Source organism: Crassostrea angulata, chromosome 3 (assembly GCF_025612915.1).
Source record: "Crassostrea angulata isolate pt1a10 chromosome 3, ASM2561291v2, whole genome shotgun sequence".
NCBI lineage: Eukaryota > Metazoa > Mollusca > Bivalvia > Ostreida > Ostreidae > Magallana > Magallana angulata.
Genome location: NC_069113.1, coordinates 506077 through 526756, shown reverse-complemented (window position 1 = coordinate 526756; position 20680 = coordinate 506077). Strand labels below are relative to the sequence as shown.

Sequence of the window (20680 nt, the reverse complement as noted above, 5' to 3'; positions counted from 1 at the left end):
TCCATTCCGGAAACGTACTCATGTGCAACATCAAAACTAAGGAAATAGAACTACTAGTAGTAATGAATAGGCACTGTAAACAGGTTGCTTTCTTTAGTAAATCCACCAAAATATAACGATGGTTTTTTTCAATGTTATTGAATTTTAATTCAACTAAAGTAGATAAAAATATAAAAAAAATTAATGCAATATCTTTTGAATAAATGCACTGGACGGACTTGTTTTAGATACAACACATACAGAGGGTCTATGTGGAGTTGATCCCCTTCTGTCGGACTTGTTATAGATACAACACATACAGGGGGTCTATGTGGAGTTGATCCCCTTCTGTCGGAGGTAGGAGCAGGTCTGTAGAGACGACCACCACTTGCTCTGGTAAATATCCTCTTCTCCAAGATCTCGCAGCGCCAGCTCCTTAGCTTTTATCAACCCAGCAGTAGAAACGGTTTTCAGCCACTTCTCCAGTTTGGCTTTCTCCTTTTCAAAGTCCGACTTTCCGTCATCTTGGTTCTGGGAGTCGTGAGTCGGCAAGTCTTGCTTCACCGCGGCAAACAGATTTCCTTTTCCAGGATTCAAGTTTCCCAGCAACGCCCTCTCCTTTTGCGACATGGTCCATTGGCCCGGGTCGGTCATCCGTGGCCGTATGTCTCGCGCTGCCTCCAATACCACACTCTTGGTCACCAGACACTGGGCCGTGGTCATGTTTCGCCTCTCGGTTATCTCTGCTAGCCTGACGATCCACGGGCTAGCCCTGGACCCCACGTGATCCTGCTGGATGCTTTGTTTACGGTGGGCGTGGAACTCGTCGGGATGTTCCTGGACGTACTTGAGATACTGGAGAAGAGGCTGGTAGTCCACGCGAACCTCGTCTTCGTCGTAGTCGTGGGTTTTCTTCTTGTGACGCGACACTTTTTTAGAGGGTGAAGGTTTGCTGATTAATGTCTGTGCCTCCTCTAGCTTTGCTATCACTACATCATCTTCTGTTTCGAACTTGTCAATTTCACTCTTGGTGTCTGCGTCTTTTTCGCTCCTTGTGTCCGCGTTAATGGATTGGCTGTCTTCTTGAGTTGAAGTAGTATCGGTCTTTGTTTCCTCTGGCTTAGGGTTCTCTAGCTCTTTCCGCCTTTCCCTTAGATCCTTCTCTTTCTTGATCTTTTCAGCCACCCTCTGCTTCATTTGTTCCTTTCGGTTTGTTGTCTCAGCACTCTCCACGCCCGCTTCTTTCAAGGCCTTGTCGTGACAGTCGAAAAAACTCTTCCGGGGTAGGTACCACTCCAGCTCGGCTTTTGTAAACCTGAACGGGTCGCCCAGCGACGCGCGTGATTTGGACTTGGGTCGTTCTAGGGCCGACTGGGATCTGCGGGGGACGCGGTTACCCCCCAGGAGAGATTGTCTCCCCTCCACACAGGAGAAGGAGTGCCTACTGGAAGCGTGTCTGGGAGTAGACATGGCGCTGATTGATCTCCTCTGTGAGTTCCGGTCCCTCTTCGTCGACTTCCGGGATGCGCTGCTCTCCGACCCGGCGTCCGTTCGTCCCTCATTCTCCTCCTCTATCGTCCGTAAATCGGTTTTTGTTCCCTTCATTTCAGTTTTTATGTCCTTGTCTGTTTTTTGTTTGTCAATAGCATCTGAGTCAATGTCCTGATCTTTGTCGGTTTCACGAACATTTTCCGATTTCTCTTTTGTCTCCCCTGTCTTATCGTTGAAATCACTACCTGTGCTGAAGTCTTCCAATGTTTGTGATATATTCCCACTTTCTGCTTCTTTTTTATTTTCTTCACTATTCAGTTTTTCTGTATTGATATTTCCATTTTCATTTTTAACAGAATTATCTATCATAAGATCAGAATCACAGATTTTACTATCGATTTCTTCACAATCTTTGGGATCAGTATTTCCATTAATAATCACTTCCAAGCCATTTGTTTCCGATTCGTCACATTCTGTAATCTCGGGGTCCTTTCCTTCACTGGTGTCCCTGTCCAGAGTGACGGCGGGTACTACAATACACTCTGTCTTTGAGGGAGCGTGGCTTTTGTTGTCTTCTGTAGGGCCGTCCTCAGACTCGGAATTCTGACTCCTTGGCCGTGTTTGTTTTAAATTCCGTCTCCGAGAACAACTTGCTTCTAACTTCTTTTGTTTCATGGTTGTCACCTTTTATCGTTCCTCTAATATCCAGCTTATTTTTCTTTGTAGGGAGTTCTCCTGTTTTCATTAATATTCATATATCACATTGTAGCCTCTTGTTCATTGTTCTTCAGATAGTCCTGGCAGACAATACCAGTATTGTGCTGAGAAAATAATTACTCCTCGCTCTAAATTCTTCAGCTGTTTAAAGTTTTTGGATTTTAAACTCATTATCCGAGAGATCTCACCATTCTGTTTATGGTAGAGATAGTCCACTTTCCACTTTTTTCTCGGCGTTTCTTGAGCTAGCTGATCGCTTCGATCTTCTGTCACTGGTTGGCACCCTGAAGATTTCAGCTACCCCTAAATCCTTGTCTGTCTCAGTAATTCACAGAGCCTAGTGAATCTGGAGCACCGCTTAATCTGGAAATAAAAATCCTAAATTGTTTGTTTTCTTTGGCAATTGGTTTAAAGTTGTGGAGTTAACAATGTTTGGGTTTGTATTGATTGTATAAGTAACAAAGTCATAAATAGACGTATTTCCGTGATTACGTCTTGTCACTTCATACATAAATTGCAGATTCCCTGACATTTAAAACGACAGTCTCCAAGACGATAATGCGTTTTAATAATATTTGTTCACCCAGTGAATTAAGTGGACAGGGCCTGGTACTTCAAGTTTACAGACAGAAAGAAAAGTCGCCGGCGTCTGTAGATATCAAGACATTTACTCTTTGGAGAATTATTCTAGAGACTTAAACGAATGTTTTGATAGAGAAAATGGGGGGGGGGGGGGGGCTATATATATATATGACGCCGGAATTTTAATAAATAAGTTTTGATCGAGTATTCCATGCGTTTTGTCCGATTGCCGTTGCATTGATATGCATTAACTTTGACTAAAATCCAACCAAAGTTAATATAATTATGTAACATTGCATCTTTTGAACGATAGAAAAGATTACAAGTGTATACATGAATATCTCTATAAGTTATTATTACGGAATTTTTCCTACGTGTACTTTAGCAAATCAATTGATCTATGATATTTTTACGATAACCAATCAATGACAATGATTTTTTAACATAACATGTAATATGAGTAATTACTTTAAAAACTTGCCTGTGTATACTCCACAGAAAATGATTTCGTTAACATCATTAGCTTACCTTTATATATCATGGATAGTAATTTCATAATCGTATCTGTGTATTTTCCTGGCTAATGACTTCATTTAACGTACATGTGTATATTTCATTAATTAACTTCAACTGAGTATATTTCATAGAACTTACCTGGGTAATGATGATGTAATTACCTGGGTTTCCCGTCCCTCCGTGATAGCCCAGGTAGTCGTCTCTCCCACTCTCTCGACTGTACCGACAAGACGGAACTGGTAGGTCCACCCCCGACACTTTAAATCCCCACAGGGGGGCAATTAATTCACTTTTTGTAGCATGTCAGACTTTTCATAGGGAAAACGCCAATCACAGTCAATGACAGATTTATTAAATCACAAAGCGCCTTGTTATGAAATGAAATGTGATCCCCGTCGACAAGCAATCTGACTTTTTTCTTTACGTTGCTAATTTAGAAAATAAGAAAAAAAAAACTGTTCAGAGTTAAGACGTAACGAATATAAATAAAAGTCTTGAAACATTTTTGTATTTATCGATCTAAATAAAACAGTTTACATAAATTCGGTTGTAATTAAGCGATACTTTATAACTCCACTGTACGCAAATTGAAAGGCAATCAGAGGCATCAGCAGAAAGTAATTAAAATCTGAATACATATCGACCAAGTAGCATTGATTAAACTCGCCACTTTCTGTAGAAATCTCACCAAGCTTCACGTTTTATTTTTTTGTGAGACATGAAATGGGTTCTTTGGAATTTTTTGCAGCGTATAAAGACCTGAATAATCTAGTGTATCTGGCGATCTTACCTCGGTCCGAGTTCTTCCGTCTTCTTATTTTGCGACTTTTTACTGTAGTTTTATTTTTCTTTTAATCTGGTTTGTTCTGATGTCTCGTATGACAGAATTCTTATGTACACAGTGTGTTTGAACAGAATGTAGTTATCGGGGGGTTAGGGCTCTCAGAATTAATTCGTAGACACGTCCGGACCCTTATTTGTCAAGTAACCCTCTCCGGGAGTTGACAAGTTATGATCAAATTTTACTTATCGGCACTAGACCATCAGACTTCGCCTGGGAAGAGGCACGGCCGTTCAATAAAAAGTCGACCTAACGATTTCTCCATGAGAGGTTTCTTATATAAAAAAAATAAATAAATGAAAAATACATGTACACCTGTCTTGCGTGGTTTGTAACATCGTTTTCGTATACCCAGGAACATGTTACTTTCCACAGTAGACAGGGGGTGTCGTTTGATTGAAGTTCTCAATCTCGTATATTTGCCGGATTTAATATAACGGTGGAATTTATGCGTTAAATAAAGTCTGAGCAAATATTGACTTCATAATCATCAATAACTTGTAGTCGGATATTCAATGCGATTTTTGACAGCTAGAGGGTTTAATTTGACTGCAAGTCACGAATCTGCTAAAATGTTTGTCAATATGGGTGTTGTCACTACCCACATGCTCCAGGCGCTAACGATGTAAACGTTTTGTTCACATTGACTATCTTTATATTATGTTCAACACTTCTATAAAATGAACAAGAAATTCTGTTCATGATCTTAAAATTGTGCTCAAAAATAGATCTAAACAGATATTTGTTAATGGTCTAAAGATTCTGTCTAGTATATTAATGGTTTAGAGAGTCTGTCTATGATTCTGTCTGTATTAATCGGGTCTAGAGATTCTGTCTATATTAATGATCTAGAGATTCTGTCTATATCAATGATCTAGAGATTCTGTCTATATTAATGATCTAGAGAGTCTGTCTATATATATATCATTGATCAAGAGATTCTGTCTGTATTAATCGGGTCTAGAGGTTCTGTCTATATTAATGATCTAGAAATTCTGCATGTCTATATCAATGATCTAGAGATTCTGTCTATATATCAATGATCTAGAGATTCTGCATGTCTATATCAATGATCTAGAGATTCTGTCTATATATCAATGATCTAGAGATTCTGTCTATATTAATGATCTAGAGATTCTGTCTATTCAATGGCCCATAGTCTGAGTAAAGAATGATGTAGATATTCTGGTCTAGGGGATGTATTCGTTTGACTTGCTATTGTATTTGGAAAGTAGACAATGGAGACTGATCTACCGGAGATCTCCACACTGCAAACGAGCAAACTAGAATTACTCTTGCAACTCTTCAATCGACCAAACGAATACACCGTAGAGATAAAATTCTGTATAAATGATATAGATATTATTCATATTATATATTAATCTATTTTTTTTATTATAGAGATCATATGATCGTATTGAAGAGATTCTGTTAATTTTTATGAAATATTGAGATAATGTTAAAGAGATTATGTTTATATTAATCATCCAGAGATTTTGTAAATATTACGGATCTAGCGAATCTGCTACTACAATTTATAATAAACACACAAGTGAGACGTACATGTATTTCAGTCATAGTTTGGTAATTTTAAAAAGCACTGAATTTTTCTATTTATCGGTATCACTGAAATTTTTTATTTATCGGTACACTTAATTTAATTTTTTATTACTTTTTACTCTTTAATTGATTTTTTTGGTAATAATGTTTTGTGTATCTATTTTATTCCTGCATAAGTAACATTGCAAAAACATGGGTTGTCTTTCTTTTCTTTTCAAATCTTTTGTAATCGAGACAGAAACAACCGCCAAATAAAGTGAAAGTAGAATTTCTACGAAGTTGATCAACTTCATGGCATCACGAAGTTTATCAGGTTATTATTTTTTTTACACGAGTTGGCGATATATTAGGAGAGTTGTATTGTCTTTTGCAAATGTTAATAATCGTGTTTTAACACCTGACGATTTTAAAGGCCATTTTGATAAGTTTATAACATGAATCGCATACATTGTACTCTCCGATTCAAGACACTGACACTATAGCGCTGAATGTAGACGTAGTTTGTTGTATCCTAAAACGGAATCAAATGTTTACATCACTATTGCACCCTCATTCATAAACTCTACAATTACCAGTCGCATTCCATTCATAATTGCATAAATGCCTTTCGCATGAAAATTTCAACGGTTTAGAAAGTTGTGGGATTTCATTAAAAAGAACCTACTAAATATCTTAGAGGAGAGTGTACCATCAAAACTCTCGTCAACCAGATTTCACCAGGCATGGATAACGAGAGATATTAAGAGACTATCAAGACGAAAGAAAAGGAGCTTCATCAAAGCACGTAACACCAACAATAAGGCCGACATCAAAAGATACCAACGCCTAAAAAAACTAACAGAAAAAGAGTGTAAAACAGCCTATAAGAACTACATCGAGGACATGATCAGTCCTGAGCTAACAAACAACCCAAAGCGATTCTGGAGCTTCATAAAGAGCAAACGATGTGAAACAACAGGAGTTGCTCCACTCAGAGACACAGATGGCTTAACTTACTCAGACGGGAAGTCCAAAGCAAACATCTTAAATCAACAGTTCTCCTCAGTCTTTAACAGTGATGAAGATGTAAGTACCATTCCAGATAAAGGGCCAAGTCCACACCCTGCCATGGATAACATCACAGTGACAGAGAACGGAGTGTGTAAACTGCTACGTAACTTAAACATCTATAAAGCAAGTGGCCCAGATGAAATACCAACTCGACTTATTAAAGAGCAAGCAGAAAATTTAGCTCCAATTTTTACAACATTCTTTCAGGCCTCCATTACACAAGGAAAATTACCATCAGACTGGAAAGAGGCAAATGTAGTTCCAATCTTTAAAAAAGGAGAAAAGTGTAAAGCTGCCAACTACAGACCTGTTTCTCTCACAGTAGTCATATGCAAGATCCTAGAACACATAATATGCAGTAGCATCTCCAAACATCTGGAAAAACATGGACTTCTCACTGATGCCCAACATGGATTTCGAAAGAACAGATCATGCGAGTCCCAATTGATCCTGACAGTCCAGGACCTAGCCAAGAGTATGGATCTCGGGAAACAGACTGACCTTATCCTTTTGGACTTCTCCAAAGCATTCGATAAGGTCCCCCACGAGCGATTACTATACAAGGCAACGTATTACGGAGTAAGAGGGTCCACACTCCAATGGATTAGGGACTTCCTCAGTGGAAGGAACCAGCGAGTAATAGTTGATGGGAAGAGCTCCAACAATGCCCCCGTCCAGTCAGGAGTCCCTCAAGGGAGCGTTCTTGGCCCGCTGATGTTCCTCCTCTTCATAAATGACCTCCCAGAATATGTCCATCAATCCAATGTTAGACTTTTCGCTGATGATTGCGTACTCTATCGTAATATCTGTACCAACAAAGACACTATTAAACTACAAGAAGATCTCAATAGTTTACTACAGTGGGAAACAGACTGGCAGATGGAGTTCCACCCCAGCAAATGCCAACTGCTGAGAGTCACCAACAAACGAAAACCTGTGACCAACTCTTACAACATCCGTGGACACAGGTTAGAAGTCGTGGACTCTGCCAAATACCTCGGGGTTACCATCCACAAGAACCTCAGATGGAACGAACACATTGATAACATCACGAAGAAAGCAAATTCCACCAGAGCTTTCATTCAACGCAACTTGCAGCACTGCCCACGTAACACCAAGGCAGCATGCTATACAACACTGGTAAGACCCTTAGTGGAGTATGCATGTACTGTGTGGGACCCACACACAGCCCTTAACATCCAGAAACTGGAGGCAGTACAACGACGATCGGCTCGATTTGTGATGAACAACTACTCACAAACAACCAGTGTAACATCAATGCTTGAAATTCTCCAGTGGACATCCTTGGAAGAACGTCGAGCCAGGAACAAAGCTATAATGATGTACAGGATAGTGCATGGACAAGTAGCTATTCCAACAACTGAGTTACACCCAATGATGACTTCAGCCAGAGGCCACACAAACAGATTCCTGATTCCCTATGCTAGGACCTTATTATATAAGCATTCCTTCTTCCCAGATAGTATCAGGATCTGGAACAACTTGCCACAGAGAGCAGTGGACAGTACCTCCCTGGATGAATTCCGACAGGAGGTCCTGGCATGCAGTCTACGTTAGAGCACCACCAACTTTTATCCGGTTTTAATCTCACCTGCACTGTATATACATGCACTTGTTGTCACACCGAGCACAAGCCGAAGTGCGATGATACTCCAACGAGTCCTGCACTTTATTGGAAGAAGAAGAAGAAGAAGATAAAATGCAAATTAACTATTTTGCTTTATACAACCTGTTCTACAATAATTTATTTCATCTTTCTCAAATCAAATGTAATAAACTTGTAGGTGATGTAGTGTTAAAGAAAAGTAATGAAACTTATAATTCCAAAACACCATAGTTGTGTATATAAATTTATACACATGTGAAAAAATACCTACCTCAAAAACTTTGTTTCCCATTTCAAAGTCAACATTTTTAGCTCACCCGAACTGACGGCTCAAGTGAGCTTTTCTAATCAAGATTTATCTGTTGTCTGTCGTTGTTGTAGAAAACTGTTATTGTCACTGTAACCTTTTCACATTTAAATATCTTCTTCTCCAGAACCACTCAGCTGATTTTAACCAAACTTTGCACAAAGCATCACTGGGTGAAGGGGATTGAATTTGTTCAAATGAAGGGTCGCGCATCAAGCTCTATGAAAAGGAGAGATAATTTAAAATAATTGAAAATCTTTTTGTATTTTTCAAAAATCTTCTTCTCAAAATCAATTTGTCCAGAAAAGCTCAAATTTCTGTGGAATCATCCTTAGGTAGTTATTTCGTTCTAGATTCAAGTTTGTTCAAATCATGGTTCTTGGATATAGGGCGGGGATACAATGGAGGGGGGGGGGAGGGGGGGGGAGGGATCAAGTTTTACCTAATAGTATACAGAAAAATCTTTAAAAATCTTCTTCTTAAAAGCAATTTGTCCAGAAAAATTTAAATTGGTATGGATCAAGCATACTCAGGTAGTTTAGATTCAAGTTTGTTCAAATCATGGGGTATCAAGTTTTACATAGGAATATATAGAAAAAATCTTTAAAAATCTTCTTTTCAAAACTATAAGGTAAGAAATTCTCAAATTTGTGTAGAAGCATCCTCAGTTACTGTACATTCAAGTTTGTTCAAATCATGGTTCTCGAGGGTAGGGTGGGGGCACAATGGGAGGAGGAATTTTACATTGGGAATATGTAGAGAAAATCTTTCTTCTCAAAAACCATTAGGCCAGAAAAGTTAAGATTTGTGTGGAAACATCCCTAAGTAGTGTGGATTTAAAATTGTTCAAATCATGATCTCCTGGGTATGGTGGGGCAACAATTTTGGGGGGGGGGGGGGGGGGGGGGGGAAGTGTTACTTTAAATTTTCATATGGGAAGATATAGAGAAAAATCTTTTAAGATCCTCTCGAAAAGCATTCAGCCAAACACACAACATCAAGTGACCACAGTGGGGTTTGAACCAGCGACTTTTTGGTTACTAGCCTAATGCCCATGACCACGTGCACTGAGCCATGTGCTCAAACTGTAGATTTATTTTATGATACACATACTGATGTAGATTTATATCATGAAACATGTACTGTAGATAATATGATGATTGTGTACTATATATTCCTATAATATGATACATGTACTGTAGACTCAGACTCAGAGCCTGAGGATGCCCTACACATCGGCTCTAACAATGACGATGGAGACCTTGGTGAGCCGCCTCAGAAAAAGAAGAAGGTGGAAAATGTGGGTGGCGGCCTGTATAATGACTTCTCAGCCAGGATGATGGTCAGTAGCAAAGATGTTGATAGTTGTTCTATGGTTCTGATGGTGTTGTGTCGTAAAGTGTTTCTAATAGTTAATTGGTGATATAGATATATTTTGTGATGAAGAGTCTGCTGTATGGTGCAACGGTACCCTAACTGCCCAATGCAGTTTATTGTAGCAGTAGTTCTGAGAACTTTTCTGATAGAAAATTAGGTATCAATAGTGATGGGCCGATTATCGCCGACAATCGAAAGTCGGTCGCTAAATGACTCCCGATGTTGATGATCGATTAAGAATTTCATAATCGATTGTTTAAGAAAAAATTTTAAAAACTGTAATTTACGAAAATTCTTCGTACGACGACTTTTTTTCAAACATTAAAATGAAAATAGGTTTAAACAAAATGGCGACGCCATGTGCAAGCCTCACGGGCGAGGCAGATGCCGCAAATCAAGATCCAATTAGTATAGCAGGGGAAATAGTTAATTAAAAAGAAGACTACATTGTGTAAATGTTGACTTGCTCATTTTCTTGAAGAAAAACCTTAAAAGGTACTGGTGAAACACTGAAGTTGTATGTCATGTGACTCGGTCAGTTGTGAACTGTCTAGTTATGATGTTTAAAAACAGTTAAAATTGTTTTTGTTGAATGTTTTTGAAATGGGATTTGAACTCTGAATTAAAATTAATTTGTAATATTTTAAATTGTTTATGTTTATTGTTTGAAGTTTGAACTTGTTCCTATCTTCCTAGTTACTATAAATGGTACAACATATTTTTTATTTCCTAGTTTTCTTTTATTCTAACCAGGTGCAGTAAATAAGATTGTATGTGCATAATAATATTTAAATTTTATTAACATATTTGATTTGAATAAATATTTAATAGCTTCAAACAACTGAAACAAGTACATGTATATTACTGTATATACAACGCAAGACGCAAGTTTTTGTTCAGAGAATTGTTTTATTCAATTAATCATAATTTTAAAACTTTCGATTATTTAATCGATTATACACTTTCGATTATTTCCGATAATCGATTATTAAAATTTTCCGATTTCCCATCACTAGGTATCAATGGAGAGTCGTGTAATAAAGACGTGTGCTGGGTGTTTATATCTTTGTGCTGAGCTTCATAAATTAGTTATTTTTCAATAATTTAATTCTGATTGTAAAGGGTTTTCTGATTGGCTAAAAAAATAATTTTATATGATATAAAGAATGTTGCCTACGTCATAGTAAGACTAACGTCAAATACGTATCAATGCGCCTAACGTTACATTTAAATTTTGTATACATATTGCAGTCATTTTAAAAGTCAAATGACAGTTTTTATCTGCAATTAATACAAAAAGTTAATTTAGAATAATACGCAATTAATTCAATACATGTATTTATTAGTCATATACAATATAAAATGGTTGGGAACAGTTTACACTATTTTATAAACTGGTTTTCGGTGGTTTCCAGTTTTTGAAGCATAAGCTAATAAATATAAGATCAATTTCGTAACTGCAAATCAAGATTAGGAATTATGACTAATGATGAATTGATCTTATATCTTCATAACACTGCAGCTACACTCAAACTTGTTCTGCATGTATATAGCATTGTCCTTGTTCCATCTATAGGCCAAGATGGGCTACAAAGAGGGAATGGGCCTGGGTAAGGCACAGCAGGGGCGGACCGAGATTGTGGAGGCGTCCAATCAGAGAGGGAGGCGCGGTCTGGGGTTACGCATCAAAGGACTCGAGCCGTCGAGGGAAGTGGATTGGAACTTTGAGCTTGAGGAGGTAAAAGTTGTTTACTGAGGTGAAACAAATGAACCTTTGGTTACGTCGAGCTTAATTGTAAGACCTTTTGATTTTGAACTTTATTGATTCACTAAACTCAAATTCTATTTTCAGATCATTGAAAAAGAGGAGATTTCTTGGATCCCAAAATGTGGTGAGCCAGTTCCCAGCATTGAGATAATGCGGAACTGGAAAGTCGTGGGCAAGGTATGGGAGTCCCCTGATGCTTCATTTACTCATCTGTACATACATTTACTCATCCGTCCATACATTTACTCATCTGTCCATACATTTACTTATCCGTACATAACTTCTGAAGTTGTTTACATCAATGATAAAATGTCTCTCTTTTCCAGAAAAAGTTAACAATAGATGATGAAATAGAGTTCTGCGATGAAGATGTTTTATCAGCGATTTTAAAATGCAAGGTAGGATAGTGTGTTTGATCATCGAAAAGATACATGTATATGTAGGAACAATGTACATGAACTCCGCCTCTTCTACTTATTTTGAATCTTTTGTTTAAATTTTGATTTTTTACTGTTTGCTACCAGTACACCTAAAAATTGATTTGTTCAAAAATAATATTTTGAAAAGAAATTCTTAACATCCTAGAATGTATTTGATGAACTTGAGCCAGAGGAAATGAGAAGAGCAAGAACACGATCAAATCCTTACGAGACGATACGGGGGGCGTTCTTTCTCAACAGGTAACTTTTACATATATATTCATCATGTATTACCTCTCCCAGCCCTACACATGTCCCTTTGATAGAACATGATATAATCCTTACAAGATATCGGAGAATTGTTTGTTTTATTTCAACCAGTTACAAATATGTGTCATGTTCCTGTACAAAAATGGTGTTTATCATAACTGACATACAGTACTAATAAATTCAATTCTCTTTCAAAGAGCAGCGGTCAAAATGGCAAACATGGATACAATGCTTGATGACATGTTTACATCACCGAAGGATGCAAATGGGGTCAGTACCATATCTGGTATTAGTATCTGTGGTATTTTGACTTAATTAAGTTAGCTCTTCAGTTTTTTTTTTACTACCTACATGTATATATACACCAATGTGTCATGTTTTTTAGAAACCTATACTGAAGCCTTCTGACATTTTGTTCTTCGCTGATATCTGTGCGGGGCCGGGAGGTTTCAGTGAGTACGTGCTGTGGAGAACCAAGGGGGACGCCAAGGGATTCGGAATGACCTTGAAAGGTCCTTGTGACTTCAAATTGGAAGACTTTTTTGCGGGACCTCCTGAAATGTTTGAGCCTCATTATGGTAGGAAATGTTCAATACAAGACTGTCTACTCATGAAAATACAAAAACTTGTGCAATTTACTATTGCATATGTACACCCAACGAAACAATATATTCATATCCCACTATCCTCATAGCTATTAGACAAGGAGAATTCCACATCAATGTACAAGAAAATGCTTTTGGCACAATGTGATTGAGAACATACATGTACCTTCTACAAGCCTTATACTTTTATGAACTCTTCAACAAAGAACAAGATATTTTTTTCTTTTAAAGATCTTAAAATTTTCTTTAAACCTGACCAGGTGTGGGAGGTATTGAAGGAGATGGGGACATATTTAACCCCAAGAACCAGGCCGAGTTTGTCAAGTTTGTGAAGGACAACACGGATGGCAAAGGGGTCTACTTTGTTATGGCTGATGGGGTAGGTGTTCAAATTGTGTTTAAGGTATCTGTTGGGCTGAAGAACTTGAAGATATGCATGCTTCAAAAAACATATATTTAAATGTAGACTTCATTTTGTACTCTTACATGTACATACATTGTGGTAAAAGTTCTTCTCACTTATGTACATTCTAATGTACATCTTACTGCGCATTCAGTACCTCATGAATTGTTTTATGAATTTAAAAAGTAGATTCAAATAGTATAAGTAAAAGAGATTTTCTTTTATGAATAACAAATAAAGTCATGCCATTTCATTCAAAGAAGGACAACTCTCTCTGCATACAGATGACAACCGGCACAGTTTGTTATTGATCAATCTGATTAAATTGGTTATTGATAAAATTATAACAGGAGCGCGAGGGAGATGTACACTGATTATATTACTGAACACTCCTCAGAAATTGGTGCAGCTCAAGCAGTGCTGCAGAAGGAGTGAGAAGTGATTTCAGTGGTGCACCTCCCTGGCTTGCCCAACTATTCATATAGAAGAATGGTTTTAACTTTAATTCAGGGTTTCTCGGTGGAAGGTCAAGAAAACATCCAGGAGATTTTGTCCAAACAGCTTTATCTCTGTCAGTTCCTGGTCGCCATTTCAATCCTCAGACCCGGTAAGGTTCAGATCAGATTCGTTTATTAATGAACATATCAAAAAATCAACAGAACAGAAGTGAGAAATTACCATGTGCTGTACAGAATTACATTGTTCATTGGTGCTCATTTATTGGTTGTTTCTTGTTTTGACAGGTGGTCACTTTGTGTGTAAATTGTTTGACCTGTTCACCCCGTTCAGTGTGGGGCTGGTTTATCTGATGTACAGGATCTTCGACAAAGTCTCCATCTGTAAACCCGTCACCAGCCGCCCAGCAAACTCAGAGAGGTTTGTCTCGTTAAAAAGATATCCTTACTTTTGTCTCCTAACGTAGCAGGCTTAACGGGCCAAAACACTATGACAAGCTAAATGTTGATATGAGCATCACTTTCAAATTAAGCAAAAGGCATATTATGTGAAAAGATGTGGCTGAAATAATAAGTGAGCTCATCCAAGTTTTGTGGCTGCAGAGCCAGATCTAGGTTAACTTAGTAAATTTGTCAACTTTGACCTTCTCCATGGTAACAGGTACATAGTGTGCCAGGGTCTCCGTGACGACAGTGACCCAGTTAGACAGTACATGCATGAGATTAACCTAGATCTAAATCGTCTTCTGGTCCCGTCCTCAACACAGGATGTCTGCCATATTGTTCCAATGGATGAGCTTCATGCTGACGAGTGTTTTATCAACTACATTTATGAGTCTAATGTAAAGTGAGTCTAATTTGCTCTTAACATCTTGTTCTTAATTAAAACTGCCTTGTTAATTGATATGACATTCTTTACTCTTTTATCCTGTGATTATCATGAATATAGCCATGTTTTTGTTTTATTTTCAGACTTGGTCAAATGCAGATTTCAGGTTTAAAAAAGATTCAAGCTTTTGTTCAGAACGGGTATTTATGAACATTTTAAAACTTCTTTGATGGTAAAAGTTACATGAAATGAAACAAAATTCAAGATGGCATGTGTATTTGTTTGAATTATGAAATGAAATAAAATTTTAAGATGGCGTGTGTATTTGTTTGAATTCATTTGATTTCAGTCAGTTGTACGAGACCAGGCAGGCTGATGTCCGCAGAGACTGCCTGAAGAGGTGGAATGTAGGTTTAGCTAGAGTTCATTATATCTCCAAACAACTGTTAAAGTTATGAATTTCAATATGATATGCATAAAGACTTATTTTCTTTCTTTTCTATATTGTAGCTCCCTGATGAAGTCAGAAAAGCTCCTACAAAATCAAATCCCAAAGACAAGTTTGAATCTATCACAGAGGTACTGATGCATTGAAAATTAAATGTACAATGCATCCAAATATTCTACAGGAGACAACCCGGTTCTCTGAGTTTTGTTAATGTACTTGTAGCTCGTTAGGTGTTAAGTTATAGATTGATTTTTGGGTTACAGGGGAGTGATGTGGATTTTATTTCCCATGACATAGAGGATCTCAGCCCAGATACGCTCTCCAATATCAAAACTCCGTACAATTACCGATGTTATGTGGTGGGGAACCAAGAACGGAAGCGCTGGTACCTACTCGGCTGTGGGGTATGCAGCTTTCATTGTTTGCTATCACTTCTACCACTGCTATTTCTTGTTAAAAACTAATGTTAATTTCAGAGGTCGCATGTATTTAAATGGGATGGAAATCCTCAATCGCGGTGGAGGAAGTTGGATGAGATACGAATCGAACTACCGACAGACACACTGATTGAGGTGGAGATCGTTCAGGAGATGAAAGGCGAGGTATTTCAGAGTTTATGTTTTTCACGTAAAGCCTGAAAATATAATGAGATATTTCAACATTACATTCATGTGAGAAAAAAAAATTGGGTTGGTCAGATTTTTTATTTTGACTTACTTTTTTTTTCATTCTCAGTACTGTGTATTGACCAGTCTTGTTACATCACTGATGCTGATGCTGATTTTAATCTTCTTTTAATTTCTTCTGATTGATAAACAAACACAGGGGTATACATATGTCACCCCCTGTGACCTTTTTGAAGACACAGCATGCTACTACCCTGGCTTTTCTCTCTCTCCCCCAGGGGACAGGCCAGCGGAGGGTGACGATCTTGCATGCTCTAGACGCTCTCTTCCTGTATGGCAAAGATGTCCGTAGTTACGCCTTCAGCGACAGGCAAGTCTACAACTTTAATATGACAAGGGGTCTGGTCAACTGAATTTGATGCATGAGATTAAAAGATTAATTTAAACAAATTTGTACTCAATTTATCTTTCTTTTAATTAAGAAACTAATTTCAAACAATTCATTTCTCATTGATTATTGATTTTCTTTCTTAAAGTTTGCTTACTCTATTTATCTTTTGCTTAATACTGTACATGAACACTAACCCAGAGAAAGATTCCACTTTAGTTAATATTGTAAATTCTTTGTGAGTAAAAAGGTTAACAGAGTTAATAAGTTTGATTTCTGCTGTCTGTGAACTTGATTAATCTAAGTTCATTAAAACAATCATTAAAAAATCATGTATGTAACTGTTCTGTGATTATAATGACCATCTAATAATTTCTGTAGAATTGAGCGGCTGAAGAAGTTTGTGCGGTGCATCACCAAACATACTCGCAACGATCTGACCAAGATCCACATCCCATACATCTACAGGCTGGAGGAGGTCCATCAGCTGTTTGACAGGTTAGGCCGGTCACTAGTAGCTCACCTGAGCCGAACACTTGAGTGAGCTTTCTGATCACAACTTGTCCATGTCTGATGTTGGAGTCGTCGTCGTAAACATGTCCGTCTTCTTCTCAAGAACCACAGGGACAATTTCAGCTAAACTTGGCACAAAGCATGCCCAGGCCAAGGGAATTCAAGTTTGTTCAAATGAAGGGCAACGCCTTACTGAGTAAAGGGGATATAAATAATTAGGAACTAATGAAAATTTAATGACGTTTTCAAAAAAAAATTTTTCTCAGATGCCATCAGCCTATAAATTGATACATATGTGCATGGAAGCATTCTCAGGTAGCTTAATATCAAGTTTGTTCAAATCAATATCTCTGGAAGTCAGATGGAGCCACAATGAATGGAGGGGTCAAATTTTACATAGGAATACATGGGGAAAATCTCTAATCTTAAAAACCATTTGGACAGAAAAATTGTCTTCTTCATCTATTGTAGGTTCATGTTTGTTCAAATCATGATCCCCAGGGTTGGTTGGGGCCACAATAGGAGAGGGGGGTCAATTTTTTTCATATGAATTAAAGGTATAATCTTTAAAATCTTTTCAAAAACTATTTGGCCAGAAAAGTTGAAACCAAAAATGATTCATCCTCAGATAATGTAGACTTAAGTTTGTTCAAATCATAATCCGGGTTGTCAAATTTTACATTCATTTAGGAACATATAAAGTTTAAAAATCTGAAGAAATCTTCTCAAAAACCATGTATGGGGAAGCATTTCCATGTAGTGTAGCTTAAAGTTTGTTCAAATCATTATTCCATGAAAGGATGGCAAATAATATATATAGGGAGTAATCTCTGTAAAATGTTTGGCAGTAAAGCTGAAATCTAGATTAAATGGAAATGCACAAAATGGTGAAAATAATAATATCAAAATCCTATTGATACGCCACATATTTTGATTAAATGATTTTTTAAAAAATTTGATTGTTCTTCCAATCCTATGACAAGATTCATCAGAGTTGTTACTTAAATTTGAAGTAGGAGGAAGAAACAAAAAAATAGAAGGGGGTCAAGGAGGTTAGCTTATAGCTAGATTGTGTTTGAAAAGCAATAATAGCCGGGTAATTATGTCATCATAGGCGGGGGAATTCCCCGCCCCCGGGTCATAGAGACGACCCTGTTTATGAAGTCAGTACAGTGATTTTGTTATTCTATGACAGTTATTGCCTGGGACGTGATATGTCTTTATTGTTGTGACAGGTTAGAGTTCCGGCGAGTGAAGGGCTCCAGTAATCCCCGTCTGTGCTACTGCCCCCCGGACCGTGACGACGGACGATGCTTCCTGCCTTCTGGTCTCTGTATCGTGAAAATTGTCAAAGGTACACAATGTTTTCTATAGCTTACATCTTTTGAAAGATATTAACTTTCTTTAATGATATTATCACTTTTACTTAGTCAAATAAATAACTTGGCTTCACTGTACTGGTTTTGTTTTTTCTTATTTTTTGCTTATTTTTTAGATCCCTGGACTATGGCGCTTAGCAAATCAGCCAATCAAAAGTACTTTTACAACACACTTACAAAAGAATCAACGTTTAGCTGTCCTTTAAACAGTATGGCAAACTGCAGGTTAGTTGAGTAATAAAAATCATAGATGTTTACAAAGCTCTTACACATTACTCACTTGCCATTGTACGATCAACATTTTTTTACAATAATAATATTATCTGATCCCTTGACATTTTCTGATAAACTTTTATTGGTATTTTCAGTGACTGCAAGAAATCAAGCTATTTATGGAAGTTTGAGGAAGGAGTGAAAATCCATCCAAATCAGGCATTCTCAGCCAACCCCAAAAAGATCTCCAAAGACAATTTCTTGGACTACATTCAAATGTTGTCTCCTCGGTGACCTTACATAAACCTACATCTTATATATATATTATTCATCTTCATCCTCAACGCTCATGAACAATTTGTTTTTTTCTTGTGCAACATGAGCCATGAAATGTTGCTGAGAATTTTATTAATGTGTTTTTGATTGACTCTTTATATAAATTTGTATGATTTATATAAACATCTTGTTGTGAATCAAATTTTTACTTGTTTTTTGCTGCAGAATTCAAATACAGCGGAGATGGCTTTGAAATATGGGATTTTTTTTAGAAAGTTAAATATAAATTTTGTGCATGTAACAGCTGATTGTTCAGTGTTCATCTACAATGCAGATGTCAAACATTAATTCCCTGAAGGTTTAAGTCAAAACATGGCTGATGCAAATAATTCCTGAATTTCACTTTGAATTTGGAGCATTTCTGCCGCCAGGAGGGACTGACATATTTCTTAGAGAAGAAAAATGTGTGCTAGTTTTGTAATAATGCAAGATCATTTGAATTTTTGTCGTGTGTTGTTTATGAGACCGAGTCAGTTGGTGTCAAATTATGAGCCATGGTTTATACATGTAATATACTACCATTTATTATTTTTTTTGTAAAGAGTACTGTACATAAGTAATAGTTATCACAATTACAGTAAATACATTATTGTTAGAATCTTGCTGATAGGAGATCATTAACTGATTGGCCCTTAATTGATTTGTTTCACTGCCCACCAAACATTGGCAAACAAAACTAGGAGGCTAAAACTGTAAAAAAAAAAAATATAGCAACCACTTCTTCCTAAAAATTATGTTGTTTAAATGAATCGGTTACGACCATATATACTGGTACTTTGATACAAAATGGAATGTTACTCATTTATAATTTGTTTGATGAAATTTACGTGGTTAGAACGAATAAATACTCAAGTTAAGGGTCCTGCTGTAATATCGCTCTCATAGCTCACAAACAAGTAAGAGATTATGGATTTATATGATTTTGGAAAATGATATGGACCATTTAAAATTTTGGATAAATTAGAGAGGTTTTACAAATAAATGTTGTTTAACATGTTGAATGGGTACCAGTAAAAGAAGCACTAGCAAATAGTTTCCCTTGAAAAAAGGATATTCCCTTTTTCCCTTTTGATGCCTGCATGACCTTTCTGCAACTCAAATGGGTTATAGCTTATGACATTGAATAAATAATTTTAATAATATATTTGTGTTTTTTCTGAATTTTGGTCCTGACATCAATCTGAATCCAGGCAGACAAAGGGCTATATATGTGATAGGCTTCCTTCCTGTTCATAATGTTGTCATGTCGGGGGGGGGGGGGGGGGGGGGGGGGGGGCAGGCACAGCAAAATACAAAAACTTCATTTGAATCAACATGGAGTTGCCCCCCCCCCCCCACCATTTGTGTGACCATGTAAAAATTTAATTGAAAAGAAGGAAATAAACAATGAAATTGAAGTAGTGAAAAGTATTCCTGCCTCTGCCCCCACCCCCACACCATTAGGATTTTCAGGATATTGGAAAGTAACCTCCCCCCCCCCCCCGGGCTCTTTTTTTTTGGGGGGGGGTGAGTCTGACCCCCCCCCCCCCCACTTTCAAAAAACGATGCTACGTGTCTGCGAAATAAATCTCTCTCTCTCTCTCTGCAATGCGGAACTATATAGCGCTTCCGGTTTTAAAATTAGACACTCAATATGGCAGGAAGTAGCGGTCGGGTGAGAAACAAAACAGCAAAATACAAAAACTTCATTTGAATCAACATGGAGTTGCCCCCCCCCCCCACCATTTGTGTGACCATGTAAAAATTTAATTGAAAAGAAGGAAATAAACAATGAAATTGAAGTAGTGAAAAGTATTCCTGCCTCTGCCCCCACCCCCACACCATTAGGATTTTCAGGATATTGGAAAGTAACCTCCCCCCCCCCCCCCCCCCGGGCTCTTTTTTTTTGGGGGGGGTGAGTCTGACCCCCCCCCCCCCACTTTCAAAAAACGATGCTACGTGTCTGCGAAATAAATCTCTCTCTCTCTCTCTGCAATGCGGA

The 20680-nt window shown here is 37.6% G+C and overlaps 2 protein-coding genes across 3 annotated transcripts; one reads left to right on the top strand and one right to left on the bottom strand.

The window, feature by feature from the left end:
• Nucleotides 1-163: 163 nt before the first annotated feature.
• On the bottom strand, nt 164-4197 carry LOC128177428 (DNA ligase 1-like). 2 transcript variants are annotated; one of them, XM_052844140.1, is made up of 3 exons: nt 4076-4197; nt 3424-3713; nt 164-2550 (listed from the first exon to the last, which is right to left on the bottom strand). In XM_052844140.1, the coding sequence occupies exon 3, from the start codon at nt 2143-2145 to the stop codon at nt 307-309; it is 1839 nt and encodes a 612-aa protein (XP_052700100.1). In that variant the 5' UTR covers nt 2146-2550; nt 3424-3713; nt 4076-4197; the 3' UTR covers nt 164-306. The 2 variants fall into 2 exon arrangements, with proteins under 2 accessions (XP_052700100.1, XP_052700101.1); XM_052844141.1 differs by having other exon boundaries at nt 3447-3713.
• A 1712-nt stretch (nt 4198-5909) lies between these two features.
• LOC128177422 (cap-specific mRNA (nucleoside-2'-O-)-methyltransferase 1-like) lies at nt 5910-18841 on the top strand. Its single transcript, XM_052844133.1, has 22 exons — nt 5910-5999; nt 9873-10012; nt 11624-11785; nt 11900-11992; nt 12142-12213; nt 12401-12495; nt 12702-12774; nt 12890-13082; nt 13370-13488; nt 14023-14119; nt 14256-14388; nt 14629-14814; nt 14940-14996; nt 15146-15203; nt 15307-15375; nt 15508-15648; nt 15721-15846; nt 16149-16240; nt 16640-16756; nt 18007-18125; nt 18267-18375; nt 18519-18841. The coding sequence occupies exons 1-22, from the start codon at nt 5978-5980 to the stop codon at nt 18655-18657; spliced, it is 2412 nt and encodes an 803-aa protein (XP_052700093.1). The 5' UTR covers nt 5910-5977; the 3' UTR covers nt 18658-18841.
• Nucleotides 18842-20680: the final 1839 nt, after the last annotated feature.

What these genes read in the sequence shown, in the direction of transcription:
- LOC128177428 (XM_052844140.1), bottom strand. Translation starts at nt 2,145, where the DNA reads ATGAAACAAAAGAAGTTAGAAGCAAGTTGTTCTCGGAGACGGAATTTA.
- LOC128177422 (XM_052844133.1), top strand. Translation starts at nt 5,978, where the DNA reads ATGGCATCACGAAGTTTATCAG. An exon ending in AGTTACGCCTTCAGCGACAG is followed by an intron (nt 16,241 to 16,639) that starts GCAAGTCTACAA and finishes TAATTTCTGTAG; the next exon opens with AATTGAGCGGCTGAAGAAGT. An exon ending in AACAGTATGGCAAACTGCAG is followed by an intron (nt 18,376 to 18,518) that starts GTTAGTTGAGTA and finishes TGGTATTTTCAG; the next exon opens with TGACTGCAAGAAATCAAGCT.